The sequence below is a fragment of the Leopardus geoffroyi genome, chromosome C2 (genome assembly GCF_018350155.1).
Source record: "Leopardus geoffroyi isolate Oge1 chromosome C2, O.geoffroyi_Oge1_pat1.0, whole genome shotgun sequence".
In the NCBI taxonomy this organism is placed as follows: Eukaryota; Metazoa; Chordata; class Mammalia; order Carnivora; family Felidae; genus Leopardus; species Leopardus geoffroyi.
Genome location: NC_059333.1, coordinates 27,763,923 through 27,783,673, shown reverse-complemented (window position 1 = coordinate 27,783,673; position 19,751 = coordinate 27,763,923). Strand labels below are relative to the sequence as shown.

The following is a 19,751-nucleotide window of genomic DNA, read 5'->3' as shown; positions in this document are numbered from 1 at the left end:
TCTATGAATAATAACATACTCAATTTTTATGACCCTTTAGGAAAATCTTTTGTTTTCCTAATACAGTTGAATTATAGCTTATTGTTTAGTATTCCTGAGGAATACTGTTTAAATCATTATGTATGCCATTTCTTCTTATATTCAAAATATCTCTTCATTCTGTAGCTTCCCAAATCTGTAGGTATGATGGTATAAACTTTTGTGTGATATTAAAGCAACTAACTGGTTATTTAGTTCATTTTCTATAAAGTTGTTAATTGTCTTCTGTAATTTTAACCTTTTTTCTACCTCAGTGTTATAATTTCCAACTGTCACCCCTTTTTTTGTTTGGCACATAATATCGTACAATTTGATTCCCTTTGGTTTTCTAGATTTATGTCTCTAAATTTTGTAGTGTATACTAGTTTTAAGTAATACACTGTGTTATTTGTTTCTCAGGCTATTAAAATGTTAATGAATACCTGAATTAACATAAATCTGTAATAATACCTTTGTTCCTGTCTTTGATTATACATTAATTATTCATGTACCTGACAATAATATCTACAATTTTATTAGAATCTTTATGTCTTGCTTTACTTTACTTTGCACTGTTAGTAAGAGTTTTTACATTTTATTGTTCAATATAAGTTTTATAATTTAGAACTTATTTTAAAAATATGAAGCACAGTTTGAAGGCTGTGATGTGAGTCTTCAATTATGCTTTGCTGCCTGTATTTGGACAAGTAGATGCTATCTCTGCACTTTAATGGCCAGCTAATGAGGCTCATTGGTTAATGAGGCCTCTTTTAGAAAAACTGTTAGAAGAAAGTACTTGCAAATAATCAATATTTCTTAGTTAGAATAGGTGCTTTGTATTTCTCTACACCGTATTGTAAGAAAGGCCTGTTTGAAATGATGACTAAATTCATACTAATAGAAATGGGGATAACCACTTTTTGTTTTCATAGGATAAACTTCTTTCAGTATCTTGGTTCAAATTTTTTTTTAATTTTCTCTTATATTTGTTTATTTTAGAGAGAGAGAGAGAGAGCGTGAGCATGCAAGAGTGGGGAAAGGCAGAGAGAGAGACACACACAAAATCCAAAGCAGGCTCTAGGCTCTGAGCTGTCAGTACAGAACTTGACACAGGGCTCTAACTCATTAACCACCAGATCATGACCTGAGTCAAAGTGGGATGCGTAACTGACTGAACTACTCAGGCACTCCCAGAATTTTATTTTATTTATTTATTATTATTATTTTTTAATGTTTATTTATTTTTGAGAAAGACAGAGTTTAAGTGGGGGGAGGGGCAGAGAGAGAGAGAGACAGAGAGAGAGACACAGAATCCGAAGCAGGCTCCAGACTCTGAGCCATCAGCACAGAGCCCGATGCGGGGCTCGAACTCACTAACCGCAAGATCATGACGTGAGCCGAAGTCGGACACTTAATTGACTGAGACATCCAGGTGCCCCCAGAATTTTATTTTATTTTATTATTATTATTATTTTTTTTTTTAATTTTTAACGTTTATTTTTGAGACAGAGACAGAGCATGAGTGGGGGAGGGTCAGAGAGGGAGACACAGAATCCAAAACAGACTCCAGGCTCTGAGCTGTCAGCACAGAGCCCATTTGGGGCTCAAACCCACGAGCTGTGAGGTCATGACCTGAGCCAAAGTCAGACACTCAACTGACTGAGCCACCCAGGCACCCCGAGAATTTTATTTTAAGGTGAAGAAATTAAACAGTGTTTTTGTGCAGGCATCTGTTCTTCAATCATTGTGGAAATTAAAATTTTGATTCTTCAAACATTAGATTTGAAGTTATATAGTAGTTCTTGTATATTAAATTGATTGCACATGGAAGAATAGTATCCTTAAATATTTTATGTAATTAAGTTCATTTATTCATTTTTGAGAGAGAGGGAGAGAGAAAGAGAGAAAACGAATGAACGAATACAAGCAGGGGAGGGGCAGAGAGAGAGGGAGACAGAGAATCTGAGGCAGGCTCTGAGCTGTCAGCACAAAGCCAGATATGGGGCTTGAACTCAACGATCTGTGTGATTCTGACCTGAGCTGAAGTCGGATGCTAAACTGACGGAACCACCCAGGCACCCCTTAGTTCAAATTTGAAACTGTTGTCCATCTATTTCTATTCTAAGTGGTGTTTGCTAATCTTAGCTTTTGTTTTACTTTTCAAATTTTTGGTGTTTTTTGGTGGGGAAGAGAATGGACTGCAAAAATTGCTTGTCCTATTTAAAATTTGAAATAATTTCACTAATTTTTAAATTTTTCCTTGAATTAGTGGCTGTGTAACTGGTAATGTAGCCTTACCACACTCCTAACATAGGCTAGTATAGGGTTCTTGGGATTATTGTTACTATTATATTATTTTTTGCAAAATCTAGACACATTGCAGAAATGACCTCTAGCCTTGAAAAGTTTGGGTTATAATGAAGTATTAAGATTATTGGCTTTTGGGTGTGTGGATACACATTACATCTGAAGTGAAGTTTCTGAAGTGAAATTGTGGGTAGGAAGAAAAATTTTTCAAAAGACCACTTCAAGGGTTTTTTTTTTGTTTTTTGTTTTTACTGTAATTTTAAAGTCTATTCTATTTTTAAATTTTTTTTAAATGTTTATTTTTTAGAGAGATAGAGTGTGAGTGGGAGAGGGGCAGAGAGAAAGGGAGGCGCAGAATCCTAAGCAGGCTCCAGGCTCTGAGTTGTCAGCACAGAGCCTGATGTGGGGCTCGAACTCAAAAACCGCGAGGTCATGACTTGAGCTGAAGTTGGATGCTCAACTGATTGAGCCACCCAGGCGCCCAAGTCTATTCTATTTTTAAGTAGCTTTTCATTTTCATCTCTAGTAATTAAAATCTTTTATCTTTTTTCATTTTGTGACATTACTTTTTAATTCCATGGATATCATCTGAGGTGTAAAAATTTATCATCATAAATGGAATTTTTCACCTATGAAAAAGTCAGGCAGGAAATATCTTGTTAGTGCTGGAAGTTTCTTATTTTTTTTTTTCCAGAGTGAATTGAAACTTGTTCAAACTATGACGTAAATGTACTGTAAAGTTTCACTTACAGGGTTTTCTCAGGGGTGGAATTTACTTAGTTGGCAGGACTAGTGTGAGACAACTGGGACTTCTTTTCCTTGTAAATATATCTGCCAATTATAGACATTTACTTGGATTATAAACCTCTAACTGCAGAATAGGTAGCGGGGATAGACTACAGAGAGTACATCTTTGTTTTACTTGTTCTTTTAGATACTGGCACCAATATTTTGGGAGAAAAGGGAAACAATATCAGAAAGGGACTATAAGCAAGGAGAAGATGGTACAGAGGATGGCTTAAATCTTTTGGATGCTAGCAATATTAGCCTGACCGTCCTAGATTGGGCATTAACTCATTATCTAGTCGAGTATTTTTATCCTGGAAGTTATATGTAAAAGGACTAATTGGTGCTCTTTTCTCCACTAGGGTATCAGTGAAATGAGGTACTCATTTAGAGGTATATATTCTCTCTTGCTAGTTTGGGGTATAATTCATGGATTCTCATGATGGCCCTTGGTGCCTTTCCCATTTGGATGCCTCTGAGATGCTCAGAAGTAAGATGCTCATACAGCTGTTTGCCTTGTACAGCTCCAGTTCACTTCTACTGTAGATCCATTGGTGCTTATTAATAAGTCTTATAACTCTATTTCACACTCAGAAGGGTTGTTAGTTGGAAGATAAAGGATATGGTCACCTTCCTCATAAATCATGTAATTCCACAAGTATCCTGAGGGCAGAGCACAGATTTTCTAGGTTATTGTTTTATACCAGTATATAGTATAGTGTCTAACACATTGGAGGAATCCTTTAGGTAATTATTGAATGGGTGACTGAAAGAACCAAAAAGGAGCATATATTACATATGGTGGAATTGAAAACTTAAGATGCTTCTCTCACCCAAATGATCGGGATCGAGAAGATGCTATAAATTTTCCAAAAATGTTAGGACATCATTTAACATGTTTATTCACATTATTTTCTCTTAACTCTTTAATTTTCATCAAAGAACAGAAGTACCTGGTTCAAAGAGAAAATACAAAATTCCACAGCAATAAAAGGCTTAGAGTGAAAAACAACAGTAATCTGCCCCAAACCTCCCTACCTTATAGTGATGAGTCTTAAAAGTAACTACAACCAGTTCTAGATTTTTTTCCTGTCATTTTTCTAAATGACATGCCTTCCTGCTGAGATAGATGAGGAATTAGCTGTCCATTTCATGTACCTAGAATTACCTTTCTTTTCATTCTCAACATAGTTATATCATAAGTTTAAAATAGTCCATAGTCAGTGTTTACATTTTCTATGATTTTGTAAACGTTATAATGGTTTACTAGGAGTATCCCTTTGTAATTTTTTGTTTTCCTGGAGTAGTCAGTTTCCCATTTTTTTCTTTCCATTTTTTATTTACTTATTCTTAAAATTTCCTCTAACATACCTGTTATGGTTCTGTATGCACAAACATATTAACTCTATCTCCCTCTTTCTTGCTTTCTTTCTTTGTTTCATTTTTTTTTTAATTAAAAAAATTTTTTTAACATTTCTCCATTTTTTTTTTTTTTTTTTAAGAGTGAGAGAGACAGAGTGTGAGTGGGGGAGGAGCAGAGAGAGAGGGAGACACAGTATCTGAAGCAGGCTCCAGGCTCTGAACTATCAGCACAGAGTCCAGTGCAGGGCTCAAACTCAGAAATCGCGAGATCATGACCTGAGCTTAAGTCGGCTGCTTCGACTGAGCCGCCTAGGCACCCCTGTTCGTTCATTTGTTCCTTCCTTCCTTCCTTCCTTCCTTCCTTCCTTCCTTCCTTCCTTCCTTCCTTCCAAATTTGGTTCCCTTTACCACAGATTTCTCTGTCTCAGGTTCAAGCTGGATTCTGATTCTCTGTGTGTTATGCCCAGAATTCGTGATCCCCAAAGACCACTAGGGAGCCAAGTCCGATGTAAAAGCAAAAGAGCCTTTATTCGAGCTAGCTTGAGCTCAATTCCCTACTTGCACCGACGCAGCAGTGAGATACCGGGGAGAGAGAGCGAGTTTCAAAAGCACAAAGGTTTTATAGGGGTCTAGGGGCAGTTGGTGAGGTAATGGCTGTGGCCTCGGCCGATTGGCTGGCGAAGGGTCGGAGTCCTGTTATGCAGGTCGCTGGGCGTGTTTTGATCGGGAAGTTTGAATGGGTGAGCGGGAGGTTACTCAAGGGGAGGAGGCGCGGTCTGATGTTTCTGAGATTTTCCCGGAAAAGGGGTCATGCCGGGGACATAGTCACTCAAGGTGGAGAACACAGAACAAGATGGAGTCGGCCCGCGTAGGCCCGCCCTTTCATGTGTTTTAAGCATGATTGCTGGCTTTCTAAAAGGAAGCCTAGAGAAAGGTGATTGTGTGAAGGTTGATTGGGGATCACTTTGCAGGGTTTTTTACTTACTCCTCCTATTTGTAGCCCTGAGTCTCATTCCCTCACACACACAGACACTATGATTTTTCTGAAACCAAGTCCATTCAGTTCAATTATATCCAAAGACAAAATTTCCTGTATCCCACAGAAGGAAGTGGTAGTGGAAGATAGAAGGAAGGACATGGAGATTTAATTGCTCTGTATACAGACTTTCATCTTTTAATCATGCCATCTATTTCCAGTCCCTGCCTTACTCTGAACTTATGTGATACCATTCTTTTTTTTTTTTTTTTCCTAATCCACCAAGGAGAAGTGATCTTACTTTTCCTCAGTATCTTTATTACAGACAGTTTATATCACTTTGCTTTCTTGTCATAGCTCTTTGTTTTCCACAAGTTATTTGAAATCTCATCTCATAGCTTTCTGTTATTAACAAGAGTTTAGCCAAATTCCATTTTAGCAAGTGACCTTCAAAATTTAGTTTTTAGCTTCGGACTCAGTGAAAGAATACTTGTTTTCAGGATGCATCAATCACAGACACAGTTTAGGCAGTAGTGACATTTACCTTTTCCCACCATTTTTTTTGAAGAAATAGGTTGATCAATACTATTATGACTATGGTTGAGGATATACAGTATTTGTGACTTAAAAACATTAATTTCTGTGATTTATTGTAATGATTACAAGTTCTACTTAGAGTTGTAGCTTATTAGGTTGTATTAGACCACTTATGTGGTCATATTTTTCTGGAACCCAACTCAACCAAACCAAAAGAGTATCAACAAAAAAATCAACTATGTCACCTAACACTAAAGCAGTGAGGGATTTTGAGACTAAGCTCTGAAAGATCAGCATTTTTAGAGTAAGCTTCATATTTTGAGCAGATTTTATCCTTGAGACAGTTCCAGAAATGGCTGCTGAGTGGTTGGGAAGGTAAGCATAGTTTTGTACAAACTTGGAGCATTAGTAAACACCTTAGACTTCCAGTTAAATTCTAGAGGGCTAGAATGTTGGATTAGCGGGAACTGGAAATAAGCCAGGCTTCATAGTGTTTGAATTCCAGCTTCATCTCAGTATTGTTTGGATTAAGTTGATCTGGGACTGCAAATGACGCCAGTTTTAGTGCCTGCCAGAAGCAAATGTGTAAATTCTGTTAGAAGGTAATATTATCTAGAACTTTGAATTTTCTCCACTTTTTCCACATAAAAATAAATGTTTAGTATTCAAATCAGTTATAATCAGTTATAATCAAAAATTAAAATAACTGGCAATATGAAACCTGAAAATTGAATTGTTTGTTATAATAACTATTAATATGATGAAGGAATTAAAAGCAAGATTGAGAATTTCAATAGAAAAGTAAAAAGTATAAAAAAAAGCAAAATAGAAATTTTAGAATTGCTGAATATAATAAAGTTAATCAGTGGATGACTTTAGCAGTATATTTGACACAACTGAAGAGAAAATTAGTTAACTGGACATTTGGTTTGAAGAACATTTTCAGACTGAAGCCATGAAGTACAGATAAGAGGATATAAGAGATATTTTGGACATGGTGAATTGTGTTGACATAACATTTATGGTTATAGAGGGAAAGTAAAAAGGGAATATAACAAAAGTAATATTTGAAAAGATGCCTGAGAATATTCCAAATGTGATGAATGGGATCAAGCCACAGATACTGGAAACAATAGGAATCAAGTAGCATAAACATAAAGAATATTGTGCCAAGGCACATAAAATGGAAAAAACTATGGACAAAGAGAAAATCCTAAAAGTAGCCAGGTGGAAGAGATGTATAGGCACACCTCAGAGACACATGGGTTTTGTTCCACACAATCGCAATAAAATGAATATCTTAATAAAGCAAGTCAAATGAATATTTTGGTTTTTTAGTGTGTATAAAAGTTATGTTTATACTATACTGCAGCCTATTCAGTATACAGTATGATTACATTAAAAAAAACAATATGTATACCCTAATTAAAAATAATTTATTGCTAAAAAATACTATTATCTGAGCTTTCAATGAGTCATAATCTTTTTGGTGGTGAGGGTCTTGTTTCAATATTGATGGCTACCAACTGATGAGGGTGGTGGTTGCTGAAGGTTAGGGTGGCTGTGACAGTTTCTTACACTAAGATGGCAGTGAAATTTGCCCAAACAGTTGAAAACCAAATCAATTGAATGAACACTTAGAAGCCACTGTAGTATTATTAATTGGCCTGATTTCAATATTGTTGTGTCCTAAGAAATAGGGAAGTCTGAGGAGAGTCAGAGAGAAGGAGGAATGGCCAGTTGGGGCAGCAGTCATAACACATACAACATAATTGATTAAGCTTGTCATCTTTTGTGGGTATGATTTGCAGAGTCCCCCAAAAGTTTACATTAGTAACATGCAAGATCACTGATTGTAGATCACTATAAAAGATATAATAATAGAAATTTTAAAATATTGCAAGAATTACCAAAATGTGACACAGAAACACAAAATGAGAAGTGCTGTTGGAAAAGTGGTCCCAATAGGCTTGCTTGGCAAAGGGTTGCCATCAACCTTCAATTATAGAAAACATGAGCTCTACAAAATGCATTAAGATGAAGCATTAAAACAAGAGGTGCCTGTATCACCTCTATAAAGAAACAAAACGAAGATTTACAGCTGACTTCTGAACAGAAATACTGTTTTTAGAGTGCTATAAAAAATAACTGGCCATCTAAAATTCTATAACTGGCAAAAATCTTACGAAAATGAAGAAAAACAATTTCACACTAAGCAGAAGCTGAGTAATTCATCACCAATAGACCACACCAAAAGAAATATAATTGTTTAGAAAGGTATTCAGGGAGAAGAAAATGTTCCCTAATGGGAGTTTAGAGTAAAGAAGTGGGATTGAGATTATCCTAATTTGTCATTATTCTCTTTCCTATTTAAACTCCTCATAAAACAGTCTGTATTTTATCATTTTTCTATCCCATTTCTTCAGTACTCCTTGCTGCCTCCTCCATCATTCTACTGAAAAGGTGATTTCCCAGTTGCCAAATCCAAAAGTTAGTTTTCTTCCCTTACCTTACTGGATCTGGCAACATTTGAGAGTATAGGTCCCTGAGTTATCATGGTTCAGTTTATGATTTTTTGACATACATTGGTACAAAAGCAGTATATATTCAGTAGAAGTTGTACTCTAAATTTTGATCATTTCTTGGGCTAGCAGTGTGCCGTATAGTACTTTCTTGTGATGCTAGCTCCTAGTCAGACATGTGATCATGAGGGTAAACAATAATATATGTACAACCATTCTGTACCCATACAACCTATTCTGTTTTTCACTTTCAGTACAGTATTTAATAAATTACATTAAATATTCAACACTTTGTTATAAAATAGACTTTGTATTAGATGATTTTGCCCACCCGTATGCTAATGTAAATGTTCAGAACACTTTTGAGGTAGGCTAGGCTAAGCGAAGATGTTCGGTACGTTTTGTGTATTAAATGCATTTTCAGCTTAATGATACTTTAATCGTAGGGAGGGTTTATCCAGATGTAACCCCATCATAAATCAAGAAGTTCTGTATTGCAAATCTTGTCCATCTTGAAATTTGCCATTGATTCTTACTTCAGAATTTTCTGTGGTACTTTATTTTTCTATCTTTGTTGAGAAGCCCTGACCTAGGTACTTTTTAAAGTTCCACAGTTACTCTGATACACTGCTATATTTGAAGGACATTTTCTCCTTTTTCTTTTTGCTTGCATACTCTTCACTTCCCATACTATTCTTATTTTGTCAGAGACTCAGTATATTTTATTCTCTGCTTCTTGTTCTCCTTGTGTCTGCATGTAGGGGGTACTCCATAAATATTTATTAAATGAATGAATAAATTAATTACCTCACATGTTCATTTGTTTAATTGAGAAATACTTCGAGATTACAAGATAACCAAAATATTTTCCTACAGTTTCTCTTGCCAGCTTTATGATTTTATCTTTCTTTCTTTTTTAATTTTTTTTAATGTTTATTATTTTTGAGAGAGAGAGAGACAAAGAGAGAGCAAGCAGGGAAGGGGAAGAGAGAGGGAGACACAGAATCTGAAGCAGGCTCCAGGCTCTGAGCTGTCAGCACAGAGCCCGATGCGAGGCTCGAACTCACAAACCACCAGATCATGACCTGAGCAGAAGTCGGCCGCCCAACCGACTGATCCACCCAGGCACCCCTGGTTTTATCTTTCATATTTAGGTCTTTAAACCACATCTATATCTATATATCTATATCCTAGTTTTTTCTTTATATATAGTGGGCTAGTTTTCCCAACCCCCAACTCCTAAACAAAATCTTGTTTTATGATTGATGGTGCTACCTTTATGTTCTATCAAGTTGGCTCACACAACTTTGCTAAGACCTCATGCATCCTTGCCTCCTATAGTGATTTTCAACAGAAAGGAATATATTTTACATCGTAAAACACTTGACACACACGTGTATATAAAATGCATACAATGAAAGTTTTGCAAACAGTACTCTGGTGTGTTTACTGTGTATGACAGGTTCTGCTATTTTCAGTTGCATTTTATTTCATTTTTTTAAACAAATAATTATGATGATGACAATATGAGTTCTAGGAAGCTTTCCTGTGGACATCTTTCATATGCTCTCATCCTCTGTGAGATCAATAGAATTGTATCTTGGAGTCAGATTTCTATTGTTCTAATATCTTTCTCCTTTCTGGGCTGTGTGTCTTCTTGCGCATAGAGATAATATGTAATTTCTTTATGTCTCTATCACCTAGCAGCTGGCCCATAAATTTATTAGTGCTACATTTTTGTAGTATTGATACCTTAAGATAACTCAGCGAATATAACATGTCTAAAAAGTTCTAGACTTAGCATTTGTGTACCTTTTGAGGAAACTGCTTATTAAGCACATAGAGAAAGAAAGCTTTTAATAATATATAGTATGATTTTTGTGTTGTCCACAATTAATTTTCTGCTTTTCAGTACAATAAATATTGTTAATGATAAAGAATATTGTGTCAGTATATAAGAAATTTGACATTTTCTCCAGGAGAAAATAGGTCTTGTGCTAGTGGCAACAATCCTGTGTATAAGTAGAATAGTTGTCAAAAATAAATCTCTAAGACCAGCCATATTTTTATAGTTCTGTTAATAGAACTTTCCCCTAGGTTTTCTTAAATTGTTGTTCTTTTTCAGTCATTATTCAATCTTTTGGAATTTAGAAGATTAGTTCTGAATTACAAGCCTCCGTCAAATGCTCAAGATTTACCCCGAAACCAAAAGGTAAAACTATGAGATTTTTAAGCAGTGTGTGTGTGTGTGTGTGTGTGTGTGTGTGTGTGTGTGTGTGTGTGATCATATTCTTTTATCTGTGCTTGATTTTAGGGCAGTTTGTCTCATCAAATATGAAACTGTTAATTTTGAATGTCAGCCCATTAATCTCAGTTACTACAGTAACTTTCTATTCTTTATCGGTATATTATAAATCTGAATTTTTCTTCACATGTGTGTCAATAATATGCCAGTTTATTGTGTCACTGGCACAATAATTGCTTTTCACTCTCTCTTTTTTAAGTTCATTTATTTATTTTGTGGGGTGGGGAGAGGAGCAGAGAGAGAGAGAGAATCCCAAGCAGGGATTGACAGCTCTGAGAAAGCACAACATGGGGTCAATTCCATGAACTGTGAGATCATGACTTGAGCTGAAATCAAGAGTTGTGTTGCTCAACTGACAGAGCCACCTGGGCACCCCTGCTTTTTTCTTCTTTTTGAATTATCAAATTTCAGAAACTTTATAGGTTTTAATTTATAATTCAAGGTTTTTCTTCAATTGCCTCCCGAAAAATTGTGTGAAAATAAAAATTTTTGTGTAGATGAGCCCTTTGAAAGATTAGTTTTGCACTGGCTGTCTTTGCAGTGCCAATCTATAACTTCCTTTTTGTAAGTTTATATTGTTAGGCAATATAACGTGACAGAACACACACATAATCAGGGCTAGATTGCCTGGGTATTCTCGCTGTGGATTTAGGGTTTGAACTGTCTGTTCAGTTTCCTCTCCTGAAAGGTGTAAATAATGTTAGTAATTATTGTATACGGTTTTGAGAATTAAATGAGGTAAAACATACAAAGGGCTTAGAAGTACATAGTTCATAGTAAGTACCTCAGATGATGTTATTGTATTCATGTTAGCTTTTCAAAGTAGGACTGATGCAGAAATTTATATTTAATGTAAGAAATTAATTATGGAGGTGATACATGTGAGTATTTAGGGCTTTAAGGATCTTGTCATAAAAAATATTGTGGCCCTAAAAGGGGACTGGTTGCACAAAGAAGTTAAAGTGTTAGGTTACCATAAAGTATTGAACTTTGCATGACTTCCTTTTAGTGTTAATGATATGTAATAGAATTATATTTTTCTTCTTTTAAAAATTTTTTTTTTTAATGTTTACTTATTTTTGAGAGAGAGAGGAGAGAGATAGAGTGTGAGTGGGGAGGGGCAGAGAGAGAAGGAGACACAGAATCTGAAGCAGGCTCCAGGCTCCAAGCTGTCAGCACAGAGCCTGACACGGAGCTCAAACTCACGGACCACAAGATCATGACCTGAGCCAAAGTCGGACGCTTAACCAACTGAGCCACCCAGGCACCCCTGTTTTTCTTTTTCTTTTTTTTTTTTTTTAATATTTATTTATTTATTTTGAGAGAGCACATGCGTACATGTGAGTGAGCAGGGGAAGGAGACAGAGGATCCCAAGCAGGCTCTGTGCTGTCAGTGCAGAGCCTGATGTGGGGCTTGAACTCATCAACCATGAGATCATGACCTGAGCTTAGACCCAGAGTCAGACACTTAACCAGTTGAGCCACCCAGGCGTTCCTGTTTTTCTTTTAGTGTGTAATTTGAAAACCACTTGTTCTGTAAACATGAAACATTTATAATGCAAACTAGTGGGAATACAATGATTTATAGCTAGCTTTTCAGGCTATAATCTTTGAGCAGTAGAGTATCAGGCTGGTAAGCAAGCCTAAACAAGCCATTTTCAAAGGGAACCAATATTACCTAACAACCCCACAGATTTGCAGAGAAATTAAGCAAAACCCCTTCACTCATTACAGTTTTTCCATGAAATTTTTTGGACTGTTGCTTCCATTATCACACCTTGTTAATAATCACAGTTCTCTCCTCCTTCTTTTTTTTTTTTAATAATGCTTTCCTTTTTTTTTTTTTTTAAATGTTTACTTATTTCGAAAGAGAGAGTGCGCATGTGGCCTACGAGCTGGGGAAGGGCAGAGGGAGAGAGTGAGAGAGAGAATCCCAAGTAGGCTCTGCACTGTCAGCACAGAGCCAAACGTGGAGCTCCATCTCATGAATTGAGAGATCATGACTTGAGCCAAAATTAAAGAGTTGGGCGCTTAACCGACTGAGCCACCCGAGTGCCCCCACAGCTCTTTCTTCTCATGTCTCAGTTGAAGTATATTTATAATTTACATGACATTATTTGGAAATATTGCTTCCAATTAGATATTTATATGTATCTTGACTTTTTCTCTTTTGTTTCTGGATTTTAGTGCTTTAAAGAGTTTTAATTTATTTTTCAAAATGTTGAATAAGACCAAGTTAGCTTTAGAGTTGTATTTAAAAACGATCATAACATCCATGCTTATGTACCAGAGCTAATTTTAAGATTGTTCAGCCGAGTACCCGTGAAATATATAAATCTTACCTTCACCTTTCTAGAGAAATTTGTTTTCTTGCAGTAGATGGATCAGTATGTCCAGGTGTCCCTTTAGGTTAAGGAATTAAAAGGATCTCTACTTCAATTGTGAAAAAAAACCCTTTATTTAGAAGAACTCTGTGCAGTTTTTTAAAAGATTATTTCACAAATCAAGTTATTCTTTAAGTTTATTATTTTTATTTATTTTGGTAGAGAGATAGCAAGCAGGAGAGGGGCAGGAGAGGGAGACAGAATCTCAAGCAGGCTCTGAACTGGCCCCACAGAGCCTGTTGCGGGGCTCAAACTCATGAACCCTTGAGATCATGACTTGAGCTGAAGTCAAGAGTTGGATGCTTAACTGACTGAGCCACCCCAGTGCCGCTGAAGTTATTCTTTAATGTGGCATGGTAACATCAATACATACTATAACTGACATCTCTGAAGCAGATATGTGGGACTAATAGGTAGTTATCAGCCACTGATTGGTGCTACATTCAGCTGAGGTGATGAAAAACACCAGGTGTACTGACTGAGCCACCCACACGCCCCAAGGTACTGTTTGTAATTTTAATGTCTAGGAGAATTGTGAGGTACTAGAAGTCTAAAGATGGATTCTCACCGTAAACATCTCACCCCTCCCCACTCCCATTCATAATGTCTTTTGGCTTAAAAAGTCATAAACTGATGACAAAACATGTTCAAATGTTGAGAAAACAGAGATAAATAGTTCATAATAGTGGTAATCTTCATACAAATAGCTAAAACCTTATTACTCATAAGGTATATTATTTAAAGTCTTGTTTAAGGGTGAATATTTCCAAATAAACAATATTTTCTCATTTTCCACTACTCAGAGATAAGATGCATATGAGCAGGGAATATGTTTAATTGAATTCCGTTTGGCAAACACCTGAAGGAATTTGAATTTTCAAATGACAGAGTCATTCTGGAATTTCTGTCTTTAGTTATGAATAAAGTAATAAGATTGGATTTACAGGTTTCAGTAAATTTTGAAGGATTCAAAGCATGCAAAGTATATTTTCTGACTGCGGTGGAATAAAGATGGAATTTGACAACAGAAAGATATTAGAAAATCTCTCTGATTATGGAAAATTAAGTAATACACCTTTAAATAACCCAAGGGACAAAGAGAAAATCAGAGGGGAAATTTCAGAATATTTTAAATTAAAACACAACATACCAAAATTAGAAGGATATAGCTAAGGCAGATGTGAGTGGAAAACACATCAACTAAACACATTAGAAATTAAGAATAGTTTCAAATTTATGACATTGGCTTGCACATCAAGAAATTAGAAAAAAAAAAGCACATTAATATTTGGAAGTAGAAGAAAGGAAATAATAAAGATAAGAGCTAGATTATTGAAATAGAAATGAAATTGAAATAGTAGAGAAAATTAATGGAACCAAAAGCTGCTTCTTAAGATCAGTAAAATGAATTTCTAGGTAGTCTGAGCAAAAAAAAAGAAGAAACAAATTACCAGTATAAACAATGAAAGAGAGGGACATCACTATAAATTCTCTAGAAAATAAAATAGAATAGTGGAATATTATAAATAGACAAATATCTTGAAAGCCACAAACTACTGAAGCTCACTGATGGAAAAATAGATAACCTGAGTATCCCTATATTACATAAAGAAATAGAATTTTTAGTTAACCTACTCACCAAAAAATTCAACAATGAAGTAGCTTACTGGTGAATTATACCAAACATGTAAGGAAAGAATAATACCAGTTCTCTACATGTTTTTTCAGGAAATTGAGAATGAGGTAAAACTTCCCAGTTCGTTCCATGCGCCCAGCATTACTGTGAAGCCAAATAGAAAAAGATATTTCTTTTATTTTTTTTTAATTTTTAAATACTTTTTTAAGTTCGTTTATTTATTTTGAAAGAGAGAGCATGTGTGAGCAGTGCTGGGTCAGAGGAAGAGGGAGAGAGAGGATCCCAAGCAGGCTGTGTGCTGTCAACACCGAGCCTGACACAGGGCTCCATCCTAGGAACTGCAAGATGGTGACCTGGCTGAAATCCAGGTGCGCTGCTCAACCGACTGAGTCATCCAAGCACCCTTAGGAAAAGATATTTCAAGAAAAGGAAACTAATGACCAATATTCTTCATGAACATAAAAGCAAAATGTTGTAGCAGATATGTGGCAAATAACTCTTGAAACATCCATAAAGGATACTACCTCAGCAACTGGAGTTTATGTAGACTGCAAGGTTGGTTTAGTGTTCAAAAATCAGTCTAATTCACCATGGTAACAGACTAAAGAAGAAAACCATATAATCACCTTAGTAGATAAAGAATTTGACAAAAGCTGATGTACCTAAAATCTCTCAGAAACTAGAAACTGGAAGAAGCTTTTTTATCTTGATAAAAATCATTTATGAAAAGCCTACGACTAATATAATACTTAGGTGAAAGACTGAATGCTTTGCCCCCAAAATCAGGAGCAAGCAAGGATATCTGTCCTCACCACTTCTGTTAAACAGTAGACTGGAGTTCTTAACCAGTGCTGTAAAGCAGGAAAAGGAAATAAACATGAAGATTAGAAGGGAAGAAATAAAGGTGTCTTTGTGTATATGCTTGGTTGTCTATGTAGAAAATTCTAAGTACTGTACAAAAATAAATAAAAGATGGTAGAACCAAGGAATGAACTCAGCAAGGTTACCTGATATGAGGCAAACATACAAAAATCAATTTTATTTCTAGGGGCACCTGGGTGGCTCAGTCAGTTAAGTGTTGGGCTGTTGACTTCAGCTCAGGTCATGATCTCATGGTTCATGAGTTCGAGTTCTGTGTTGGGCTCTGCACTGACAGCCCAGAGCCTTCTGGGGTTCTGTCACCCGTCTCTCTCCTCCTCCCCCTCTTCTTCTTTCTCTCTCTCTCAAAAGAAACTTTAATTTTTTTTTTTAATGTTTATTTTTGAGAGAGAGAGAGAGAGAGAGAGAGAGAGAGACAGAGTGTGAGCAGGGGAGGGGCAGAATAGGAAGGAGACACAGAATCAGAAGCAAACTCCAGGCTTCCAGCTGTCAGCACAGAGCCTGATATAGGGCTCGAACTCATGAACTCTGAAATCATGACCTGAGCCGAAGTTGGACGCTTAATCAACTGAGCCACCCAGGCGCCCCTCAAAATAAACTTAAAAAAAATCAGTTGTATTTGTAAATACAGTGGGAAATTTAAATTAAAAAATACATATATACAGTAGCATAAAATGTGGACTATTAGGGGTAAAGTGGACAAAAGATACTTGTAGAAAACCACAAAATTTTGCTGAGAGAAATTAAAGAGATAGATATGTTTAAGGATGAGAGGATTCAATATTGATTGTTATGATATCAATTATCCCCAGTTTAATCTATAGATTCAGTGCAATCCCGATCATAATCCCAGCAGGCTTTTTCATAGGAATTGACAAATTGATATTACATTTGTATGGAAAATCGGACTACTAGAATAGCCATAGTAGTTTTAAAAAGAAAGACAATGTTGGAAGAATCGACTCTAATGCATTATTTTTGGTGAAAAGATAGTCTAGTCATACAGATCAATGGAACAGAATAGAATCCAGAAATAGACACACACATATAGAGTGAGTTGATTTTAATGAGAATTGACAAAACAATTCAGTAGACAAAGGAAAATCTTCTAAACTAATGGTATCGTAGACAAAAAGATAACCCTCAGCCCTTACAGAACATATCTTTTTCAAATATATGAAAAAAACTGATAATGGATTATAGACCTAAAAGAAAACAAACTAAAAACTCTTGATGAAAACATTAGAGAAAATTTTAATGTCTTAGGTTAAGAAAAGATTTCTTAAGTGGGAGAAAACAAGGACACAAATCATAAAAAAATGATTAATTGGACTTCATCAAAATTAAAAACTTACCTGAAAAATTTATACAAAATGAAAAGTTAAGCCACAACTGGGAGCAAATTGCTCTCAGCCAATTTCTGTGGCTAGAAAATCTTTCTGAATTTCAAAAGGTGAAATTGTAAATGATGTTAAATGCAGCTACTACATTTGGCTAAATTATGAAAATATCACCACATGCAGAAACTATCCAAACTATTCTTAGTCTTTTTTTAAAAAAGACTTATTAAGGTGTAACTGATGTACAATATACTGTATACTATAAAGTGCACACTTAGCAAAACACATTATCAGATAAAGGAATTGTATCTAGAATATATACAGAACTTGCATAAGTCAATAATAAGATAAGCTATTACTGTTCTGGGAAAAATATTTGGACAGACACTTCACCAAAGAGGATCTACAGACAAATAACTACATGAAAAGGTGCTTGATATTATTTCATAGGAAAATGGAAATTAAAACTAGAGGTGCCATTTTGTATCCACTGGAAGAACTAGTTAAAAATATAACCCATATCCAAATGATGTAGAAAATGGATCTAGAACTCTTATTAAGCTGTCAGTGGGAATATAACATGTATAACGCTTCTGCAAAAGCAGTTTGGTTGTTTCTTGAAAAAATAAATCTACATACAACCTAAGCTCTCTCCAAGTTTTTACTCAAGAGAAATTAAAACATATGTCCACACAAAGACATGTATGGTAATAGCCACAATAGCTGGAATAGGTCACTAGATAAAGAAGTGTGGGATATTCAGACAATTAGAATACTACTGAGCGTTAAGACAGAATGGATCGTTAACACACACAGTCTTGGGGATGAAACTCAAAATAATCACTTCTGTTGTAAGAAACCAGACTAAAATGAGTACATAGAGTATGATCTGATTTGTGTAAATTTCTAGGAAATACAAAGTGACCATGGTTGCCCTGGGATGATCAGGAAAAGGGAGTAAAGTTTGAAGAAACTTGTGGGAGTGATGGATAGGTACATTGTCTTGTCTATGGTGATGCTTTCATGGATGTATACATGTCTGAAGCTCAGGAAATATGTGCTTTATAATGTACAGTATATTGTACATCAGTTATACTTTGATAAGTCTTTTTTTTAAGAGTAAGAATAGTTTGGATAGTTTCTGCATGTGGTGATATTTTCATAATTTAGCCAAATGTAGTAGCTGCATTTAACATCATTTACAATTTTGCCTTTTGAAATGCAAAAAGATTTTCTAGCCATGGAAATTAGCTGAGAACAAAAATGTTTAAATAAATTATTTTACTTTTCCAATATGCTTCTCAGCAGAAATACACTAAATTTTCAAAAGCCCATTTATTTCATCCTTGTTCTTAGCAAGGAATGTCTCAAAAAACTGTGCTAACTTAGATTTGGTCATAAAAGAAAGAAATTGAGCTCAGAAAATTAAGGGTATTTTGGAAATTATTTTGTGGATTAAAATTGTATTTATACTTTTAAAACCTCTCTATATAAGGCATTTGAGGGGGAGTAGGAAGTACAACAGAAAAATTATAGGTTAGTTTTCTTTCATTTAAAACTTTTACATTTACCCTTTATCATCGATGATGGATTTTATTATACTTACATAAAATACATGTTTTCTATAACTTAGCACTTTCATTCAGACAATGCACTTTGTGATTGCTGTAATGGTGTATTGTTTTTGGATCAAATGACAAGCATTTGGAGCCAAATGTTTTATTCCTTTACACTTGTTTCTTAGGACTCCTTTTTAAAATGCATTCTAGGAACAACTATTTCTACATTGATTATATCATTCTGGACAGCACTATACATATACACACACATCCCTACAGTTTATAATGTTGAGAACACCAATTATATACATTTGGAAGATTTTTCTCATATTTCAATCAAATAGATAACCTTTACGTGTTGAAATTGTTATTGCAAGAGCTAACTATATAATAAGAACTGCTTGTTTGATTTGTTACCATATTTATTTAACTGAGATATGTGAATTCCATTCTTTAAAAACATTTCCTTCTTGTTTTAAAGTAAGTTGTTCAGGGCACCTGGGTGGCTCAGTCAGTTGAGCGTCCGACTTCAGCTCAGGTCACGATCTCATGGTTCCTGAGTTCGAGTTCCGAGTCAGGCTTTGGGCTGATGGCTCAGAGCCTGGAGCCTGCTTCCGATTCTGTGTCTCCCTCTCTCTCTGCCCCTCCCCCATTCATGCTCTGTCTCTCTCTGTCTCAAAAATAAATAAACATTAAAAAAAATTAAAAAAAAATTAAGTTGTTCATAATTGATAATATTGGGTTGTTTTTGTTTTTTTCTGGTTGTTTTTGGTTTTTTACCAAATTTAAAGAATTGAATACCTGCTTTGTGTAGTAGAAAGTTGTGGAAGAAATTTAGAAGTTCTTGTTTTTGAGAAGCATACAGTCTATTGAGACACAAAAGTTACGATTTCAAAGGAACACTAGAAGCATGATACATTAGTCTAATATTAGGAACTACTCTAATTACTTATTAGACTCATATTGTCTGATTATTAGGATCATCACAGGACACTCCCAGTTGGTGATTCATTGCTGAGTGAAAGACATTCATTTTAGTAGATGTGGAGTTTGAAGGAATTATTGACTTGAAGGGGTCTGGGAAGGCTTCATGGAAGAGGAGGGATCTTTGTTTAAATGGGCTTATTGAGGAAAAGTACT

The 19,751-nt window shown here is 35.3% G+C and overlaps 1 protein-coding gene across 6 annotated transcripts in view; it reads left to right on the top strand.

Moving 5' to 3' along the window:
- The window catches only part of USP25 (ubiquitin specific peptidase 25), a 148,924-nt gene that overhangs the window by 52,170 nt on the left and 77,003 nt on the right, over positions 1-19,751 (top strand). For all 6 annotated transcript variants that reach the window (XM_045501613.1, XM_045501610.1, XM_045501611.1 and 3 more), the window contains one exon: positions 10,634-10,720. In XM_045501613.1, coding sequence (XP_045357569.1) covers positions 10,634-10,720 — 87 coding nt within the window. The remainder of the gene's footprint in view (positions 1-10,633; positions 10,721-19,751) is intronic.